This window comes from Coregonus lavaretus (genome assembly GCF_964263955.1).
Source record: "Coregonus lavaretus genome assembly, contig: HAP1_SCAFFOLD_1880, whole genome shotgun sequence".
Lineage (NCBI taxonomy): Eukaryota > Metazoa > Chordata > Actinopteri > Salmoniformes > Salmonidae > Coregonus > Coregonus lavaretus.
Genome location: NW_028156634.1, coordinates 9,604 through 18,059, shown reverse-complemented (window position 1 = coordinate 18,059; position 8,456 = coordinate 9,604). Strand labels below are relative to the sequence as shown.

The 8,456-nt window shown below is 43.7% G+C and overlaps 1 protein-coding gene across 2 annotated transcripts; it reads right to left on the bottom strand.

Annotated features, from left to right (window-relative positions):
- Nucleotides 1-742: 742 nt before the first annotated feature.
- Nucleotides 743-8,185, bottom strand: LOC311126135 (phospholipid phosphatase 5-like). Of its 2 annotated transcripts, XM_084200148.1 has the most exons (8): nucleotides 8,005-8,185; nucleotides 7,066-7,184; nucleotides 5,734-5,842; nucleotides 5,320-5,410; nucleotides 4,156-4,344; nucleotides 3,755-3,925; nucleotides 1,566-1,743; nucleotides 743-979 (listed from the first exon to the last, which is right to left on the bottom strand). In XM_084200148.1, exons 2-8 carry the CDS (start codon nucleotides 7,134-7,136, stop codon nucleotides 913-915), a joined length of 876 nt encoding a protein of 291 aa, XP_084056274.1. In that variant the 5' UTR covers nucleotides 7,137-7,184; nucleotides 8,005-8,185; the 3' UTR covers nucleotides 743-912. The 2 variants fall into 2 exon arrangements, with proteins under 2 accessions (XP_084056274.1, XP_084056275.1); XM_084200149.1 differs by lacking the exon at nucleotides 743-979 and having other exon boundaries at nucleotides 1,474-1,743; nucleotides 8,005-8,176.
- Between the last annotated feature and the right edge of the window lie 271 nt (nucleotides 8,186-8,456).

Sequence of the window (8,456 nt, the reverse complement as noted above, 5' to 3'; positions counted from 1 at the left end):
GAATGACGTCACCGGTTTAGTGATTCAGTAGTGGGATCAAAGGTCAATTCCCATGATGATAGAGATATGGGGAAATAGCAACACAACAGTAAACCTCTAGGCTATAAATCACTGGCAAAATCCTAGAGAGATTACACAAATCTTACTCAATAATAATACTTAGCTAATATGATTCCAAGCTTTGAGTGGGGAATGGGAACATTTGCAAAGCTTTACGACTATTGTTTTATTACATTTAGTGTGTGTGTGGGGGGTGGGGGTAAGTAAAGCAAAAATGTCAGCCTTTACACTTCAGTCAGTCCATATCTACACTTCTATCTCAACATATCTAGAACAGACTGAAGTTTAAAGGCTACTTGCCAACTGAATAGGCTAGGTGTCAGTCTGTTCTGCTTTCCATGAATCATCTCCTACATAGGACACAATGTTCCAGCTGTTAACCAGTGGAAGCTGCTGAGGGGAGGACGGCTCATAATAATGGCTGGAACGGCGCTAATGGAATGGCATCAAACACATTGAAAACATGTGTTTGATACCATTCCACCCATTCCGCTCCAGCCATTACCACGAGCCCGTCCTCCCCATTTAAGGTGCCACCATCCTCCTGTGTTGTTAACATACTGTACTGTAGAACATGAACCACATGGATGATAGGCTTCAGAGATAGCATGGGTGAAGTTCCCTACTCAACAAACACTGTGGAAAACCATATTGACAATGTAAAGAAAGTTTGCTGAATCCGTACATTCCCTGGTAAACTTTATTGGCACAGTATTGTAAACAACATACTATACATATAGTATCTGTAGCTGCATTTTGGCATCTTAAGTGATCAAGAAAGAGTCCATATGATTGATTAATTCATTTTCTCATTCGATTTGGATTACTCTTAGATTTGTAAAACCCAGAGTGCTAGCATGGTCCCTTACTTGTGATCCAACGTAACCGTGGTGGTCCTTTAACTTCTATACAATTGGTCCTTCAAAGATCAGAAACATTTATATTAGCATGACAGCCTGGGAATGCAACCCTGTTTTTACAGTAGTACTGTTTATCATTTGACATTTACATTTTAGTCATTTAGCAGACGCTCTTATCCAGACATTATTCTTTTCATACTGGCCCCCCGTGGGAATCGAACCCACAACCCTGGCGTTGCAAGCGCCATGCTCTACCAACTGAGCTACACGGGACTGAGCTCACACTGATTGAGTGAGGAGCAGGATACTTGGTACCTCTCCTCTCCAACTAAAGTTATTATTTGTTTTCCCCCCTGTGGAGGTCTGGACCCGTATTCATAAGGCTGCTGGTCTAGGATCAGGTCCCCCCTGTCCATATAATCTTATTAATCATGATCTGAAAGGAAACTTTCTCCCAAAGTGTGCACTTGTTCACTTCCCTTCATGGATTTGATAGGAAATTACTGGTACATGGAAACTCCCTCTAGCCCATTCACCAATCCAATGCTTACACATTTGTGGGGAGTACTAAACGAGTGCACACTTCAGGAAGAAGGAGAGATTATGGGGATGCACCCAGTACAGAAGCAGGCCTGGGCTCCTTACAGAGGCAGAAGGTATCCTGAGTTGGCCTGCTGCTCCTGCTGCTTGCGCTCCTGTGCCGCGGGGACTTCTTCCCGATGCACCAGGGGCCTGTGGCTGTCTGTGTCACTGAGAGACGGGTAGTGCTGCCAGTAGCCCAGACAGGCAAACACCAACCCCAGCAGAGAGCCCACCAGGACATCTGGAGAACAAAAAGATTAGAATTATGTTCAGTTTACTTGTATATTTCAGCAATTTAGTGCAATGTGAAGTTCATTAATGCATGATCTGTAACCAGCCAATATAATTGTAATTTGCCACACTTTAAACATGGGTTGTGTTGATATTATTTTGAAAATAAAGACATCAAAAGTTGAACAGGGCTTCTGAGAGCCAATGACAAAGCCTGAAGGTCAAAGCAAAGCCAGTTGCCATGTGGGATAAGGCAACACTTAATCAATAGGCCCCTGTTACAGTGAGAATGCTGCACTTTAACCTCATTGTCATTGTATTATTTCAAATCTAAAGTACTGGAGCACAGAGCCAAAACAACCAAAAATGTGTCACTGTCCCAATACTTTTGGAGCTCACTGTTTATTTACAGTGTATTCATAAAGTATTCAGACCCCTTGACTTTTTCCACATTTTGTTACGTTACAGCCTTATTCTAAAATTGATTAAATAAAAAATGTTCCTCATCAAACTACACACAATACCCCATAATGACAAAGCGAATAAGTATTCAGACCCTTTGCTATGAGACTCGAAACTGAGCTCAGGTGCATCCTGTTTCCATTGATCATCCTTGAGATGTTTCTACAACTTGATTGGAGTCCACCTGTGGTAAGTTAAATTGATTGGACATGATTTGGAAAGGCACACACCTGTCTATATAAGGTCCCATGGTTGACAGTGCAAGTCAGAGCAAAAACCAAGCCCTGAGGTCGAAGAAATTGTCCGTAGAGCTCCAAAGCACGATTGTGTCGAGGTACAGATCTTGGGAAGGGTACCAAAAAATGTCTGCAGCATTGAAGGTCCCCAAGAACACTGTGGCCTCTATCAATCTTAAATGGAAGAAGTTTGGAACCACCAAGACTCTTCCTAGAGATGGCCGCCCTGCCAAACTGAGCAATCGGGGGAGAAGGGCCTTGGTCAGGGAGGTGACCAAGAACCCGATGGTCACTCAGACAGAGCTCCGGAGTTCCTCTGTGGAGATGGGAGAACCTTCCAGAAGGACAATCATCTCTGCAGCACTTCACCAATCAGGCGTTTATGGTAGAGTGGCCAGACGGAAATCACTCCTCAGTAAAAGGCACATGACAGCCCGCTTGGAGTTTGCCAAAAGGCACCTAAAGGACTCTCAGACCATGAGAAACAAGATTCTCTGGTCTGATGAAACCAAGATTGAACTCTTTGGCCTGAATGCCGAGCATCACATCTGGAGGAAACCTGGCACCATCCCTACGGTGAAGCATGGTAGTGGCAGCATCATGCTGTGGGGATGTTTTTCAGCGGCAAGGACTGGGAGACTAATCAGGATCGAGGGAAAGATGAACGGAGCAATGTACAGAGAGATCGTTGATGAAAACCTGCTCCAGAGCGCTCAGGACCTCAGACTGGGACGACGGTTCCCTAAGCACATAGCCAAGACAACGTAGGAGTGGCTTCGGGACAAGTCTCTGAATGTCCTTGAGTGGCCCAGCCAAAGGCCGGACTTGAACCCGATTGAATATCTCTGGAGAGACCTGAAAATAGCTGTGCAGCGACGCTCCCCATCCAACCTGACAGAGCTTGAGAGGATCTGCAGAGAAGAATGTGAGAAACTCCCCAAATACAGGTGTGCCAAGCTTGTAGCGTCATACCCAAGAAGACACAAGACTGTAATTGCTGCCAAAGGTGCTTCAACAAAGTACTGAGTAAAGGGTCTGAATACTTATGTAAATGTGTTATTTCGTTTTTTTATTTGTAATACATTTGCAAAAATGCTTAAAAACTAACTTTTGCTTTGTCATTATGGGGTATTGTGTGTAGATTGATGAGGGAAAAAAACAATTTTATCAATTTTAGAATAAGGCTGTAACGTAACAAAATGTGGAAAAAGTCTGAATACTTTCCGAATGCACTGTATGTTCAAATTGTTACCAAACGCTTTAGTTCCACACATCAATGAAAACGTTTAGTTTCTGCCGAGCGTTAGCTATCTAGCTGCCTACCTTGCCAGTGGTGTTTGTAGTCGCAGGTCCTGGACATGGCGATGAGGATGGCCAAGAGGAGAGGGGCGAGGAAGGCACAGAGTCGCCAGGCTTTGCCCCGTCCTGCTGGACTAAAGCAGTGCAGCTTCCCCGCCACATACAGAGCAGTGAAGCCCAGACCAGCAAAGGCAACTGAGAAGGCAGCGCACAGAGAGAAATAGAAAGGTCAGGGTCAAGGTCTTGTGTATGTACAGTATAATGTAGTTAGCTGACCTAAATAACTGTTTGTGACCTAAAAGTGTTGAGTTAGTTGTCATCAACTGGCGCCAGGTGTCATGAGTGTTACTGGTAAAGTGCGTGGAATGGCGTAAGTGTGTGTGTGTTTGTGCGTATGAGTGCGTAGACCTTAGGTCTGCTCTCACATGAGGAGTGTCCGCTAGGGAAGCTCTTCCTCCCCTCCTCCACGGTGTCGGGGTCTCCACTGCATCGCAGCTCCGTGTTCATCTGACCATCAGGGAAACAGCGGTAGAAGAAATCTGGCCGCGGCCTGCCCACTGCCAGTTTGATAGCGTTGGTGAAAACCCCATTGAGTACCAGAGTCAAAGTCACAGCTGAAAGGAAGACAGAGACTGCATGAGAGACATCTTTTGTATTATGTAGTATGACGTGACATTATTTGACGTGTAAGTCCCTCAGAAAGAGGCTTGTGTGGCCTGTGTGGTCCAGCGGTTACAGCCGCTCACCCCGACACACATGTATGCCAGAGCCGGCATGGGTTCGTCTCCGACCCACTGCCCTTTCACTCCCGTCTTTCCAACACTTTACTATCACTTCAATAAAGCAAAGAAATTATGAAAGGATTGGGACTGCCTCACTCATTAAAAAATACCTTTAAAAAAGGTGTTGCTCATCATGAGTCAAAACATGTTCATGGGCTATCTACAGTAAAAGTAGATATGAGCTTTTCATGTAAAAGCAAGTTTATCTTAGTTCTTCAAAATGTCAATAATTTGTGAAACGATTTATTGCATTGAAAGCGGTCTATGGTTGCGTTTAGACAGGCAGCCCAATTCTGATATTTTTTCACTAATTGGTATTTTGACCACCTGTGTAAATGCAGCCAAATACTTTATGGTCTCAATCCTAACCCTACCCTCTGTGGGGTCAGAACAAACGGATGCATCCGGTTTTCAGGGGAAATGGAAAGAGAGCCTGTGACGCGACTTCCACTTTTGGACGTTAACAAGGCGACGCTCCATCTTAACTCCTCCTCCACATTTACTGGATTGGTTCAACAGCGCAGAAGAGAACCTCCCCCGACAGTTGTTTCTTTCTCATCAGGACCAGAAAGAAAGAAACACAGCTTAGTCATTTATTTTACACCTGCTACGTTTGGTTACCCTAACCCTAGCCTCAACCACAACCCTAACTCTAGCTTCATGTCCACATCCCGGTTTAACCAACACTAACTCTAACCGTAGTTAATTAAACTGTTATCTTGCCTTAAAGGGAAGTCCAAATCCATTGAGTTTGCCTTCAGCTACTCTGCAGAAAGGAGGGGTTTACGAGCATGACACTGTACCTACCCAGAGAGGCCTCCTTAATGTCCCTCTTCTCTGTCTTGTTCAGGAAGGCAAACAGCATGATGACAGCCATTGGGGTGAAAAGTGCAATGCTCTGCAAAACAGAGGGAAAGGAAAAAACAGCTGTATGTGTTTGCACTAAAATTAAGACAGCGCGTCAACAATCACTCAATCCAATTTGATTTGTTCTGATACTAATTTTGACATTGAAACCAAACTATCTTCACAAAACTCAGGCCCAAAAGAGCAAGCCTACAAGGCGATAGTGACAATAGGAAAAACTCCACTTGGAGAGGTAGAGACCTTTTTAGGAACCAGACTATTGAGAATAAGTTCATTTTCTTTTGGCTGGCTGTTATTAATACATTATTATGGAGGTTAATTATGCAGACTGTCATTAGTAGTACTGGTACTTACAAACATGAGTTTGGTAGGAACGTGGTCATTCTCAACATGGTGGAACTTGTAGAGCCACAGCTCCTCTGGCTGGATCTCACGAGTGAAAGGAGGTAGCACCTCTGTCACACTAAAAGGACAGAGATAATCATTGGCAGCTGTTCTATTATTACAGAAGGAAACATCTCCAATATACTCCTATGGTGATTGATTGTCATAGGACAGCACAAACAGATCTGGAACCAGGCTGGGCAACAGCACCTATACACATTAATCTAAAGTTGCTGTATGCCTACTGTTAGGAATAGTCGATTTGCTCAGGTGTGGGAAAAGTATGGATGCAAAGACAAGGCGAAGACTTCTGTAATTTTCAAAGGTTTAATAGACAGAACTTGTGCACAAATGAGATCGGTACGATACTCAGAGTTCACAACAATCTGACCCTCAAGGCCAGAAAGCTAGTTAAATACTCATTACATTTGTATTTGTATTTATTAGGGATCCCCATTAGCTGCTGCCAAGGCAGCAGCCACTCTTCCTGGGGTCCAAACACATTAAGGCACATCACACAAAAAATGTAACAGTACATCATATAACATTATTACACCACTACATATCTACAACACAAAATGTACAATTCCACCATACAACCATAGTACAATATACTGTACGTGTGTGTAGAGTGCGTGTGTATAGAGTGCGTATGCTTGTGTGTGTGCCTGTGTGTGTGTGTGTGTGTGTGTCTCTTCACAGTCCACGTTGTTCCATAAGGTGTACTTTTATCTGTTTTTAAATCTGATTTACTGCTTGCATGAGTTACTTGATGTGGAATAGAGTTTCATGTAGTCATGGCTCTATGTAGTACTGTGCGTTTCCCAGAGTCTGTTCTGGACTTGAGGACTGTGAAGAAACCCCTGGAGGCATGTCTTGTGGGGTACTGTATGCATGGGTGTCTGAGGTATGTGCTAGTCATTTGAACAGACAGCTTGGTAATTTCAGCATGTCAATAACTCTCACAAAGACAAGTAGCGATGCAGTCAATCTCTCCTCTACGTCGACCCAGGAGAGATTGACATGGATGTCATTGATGTTAGTTCTCTGTGTACATTTAAAAGCCAGCCTATCTCTGTTTGTTCTCCAAGTCCCTGGGCCCTGGTCAAAACATTAATCAAGGTTGTTGTCGAGACCTCTTAGGTCAGAGTGGATCGTATATTAGATACTGTATCTCTGTCATTTGAAGCCGCCGATGTCTGAATTTACAGCCTTGGGGGGGGGGGGGGGGGGGTGTCACCTGGAGTACCAGGTTCTACTATATGGTGATTCAATGATTTAACATGTACAGAAGGAACTTACCAGAACACTGCAAACAGCAGTAGACGGGTCAATACATCAAAGACGAAACAGTCATTTGGACTCCTCCACATCTTCTAGCCTAGCTTGTCATCAAACTATCCCAGGGGTTCTGCTTAGGGCTTAAAGGACAGGAGGAAAAGGGAGACATGTCATAAACTATAATAGAGTTGGATGATTCAGGAGGGCCCAACTTTGAAAGTCATTTTGTCAGAGCACAACATTGATAATTAAAAGTCTGACAGACATTTTATCAGTGAGTGAGTGAGTGAGTGTCATCATGGCATGTCTCTGCCTGTATGATGCAAAGAAGAACATTCCTAAATGCGTCGATTGATATACATTGTTTTAATTTTGTTAAACAGCTACTGAAGCTACCCTCATGCATTGCTATCCCGTTTCCTTGGGACGTCCATACCCTAACCTAAACCCTAACCATTTGAAAGTTCAACTTCAATTGGGGGTAGGGACGTTCCAAGGATTCTGCATTGCACGGACCATAACCAAACAAAGTGACATCAGTCTTAACTTTCTTCAAATTAGCAGACTACTAGACTAGGTCTAAATAATGCTGCACCATGCATAACATAACCCTGGGCAACAGACAGAGAGCAGTTGAGCATTAAAGCTGGACTCAATGTAAACATGACACGTAGCCTACTGATACAGCATGCCAGGTATGAGTAAACCGTGCGTAATTCGCCCAAAATCAAATTATTTGGCCAAGTCCCCATAGGCTCTTTAAAGTTCAGGCGGGCAGCAAAATATATGAGTTACGGTGGTTTATGTATCGGATTACAGAGTAATTTTCGTAGGCTACCTACAAGCATGCCACAATCACATCTGGCTGGATACTAACTTGTACATCCGTAAACACGATACCGTAGGCCTCGCCGGTTCTATCCCCACTCCCCCTGTTTTTACGCCGTATAGTATACAGACCTTTGAGCGCATCAAAGTATGCCAATCTTCGTCGGCTGTTGAACTGTGGCGGTAAAAGATGGAAAGAAAAACCTTATCAAACTATTGTAGTCATCGTTTCACTACTATTGTTGCGCCCGACCAGGTAACTCTGGTTCGACCTGCTGCGCAAGAGATCATTACGAAACTGACTGACTGCGGAAGACAATACAACCCTTGCCTGTCACTACATTAGAGTGACATCTAGAGGAATAAGCTGCACACCTCATCAGGCCTGAGTTGTACCAATTTGGTACACTAATGAAATGAAATGGCATAATCACAGGTGAATATTCAGGTAGCCTACATACAGTAGGCTACATACTTTTTGTATCAATCTTCATTGTTTGTAATGGACAATTTCTGATTTCTGGAATAAATGTAAATTTATTTTCCTTTCTTGAACGTGTGATGTAGGCTACACAAATTAATGC

Bases quoted from the DNA above. Each gene is read 5' to 3' on its own strand.
- LOC311126135 (XM_084200148.1), bottom strand. From the start codon at position 7,136: ATGTGGAGGAGTCCAAATGACTGTTTCGTCTTTGATGTATTGACCCGT. The intron at 4,345-5,319 runs GTAGGTACAGTG...TCTTCCTTTCAG, and splicing joins CATTAAGGAGGCCTCTCTGG to CTGTGACTTTGACTCTGGTA. The intron at 1,744-3,754 runs GTAGGCAGCTAG...TTTGTTCTCCAG, and splicing joins CTACAAACACCACTGGCAAG to ATGTCCTGGTGGGCTCTCTG.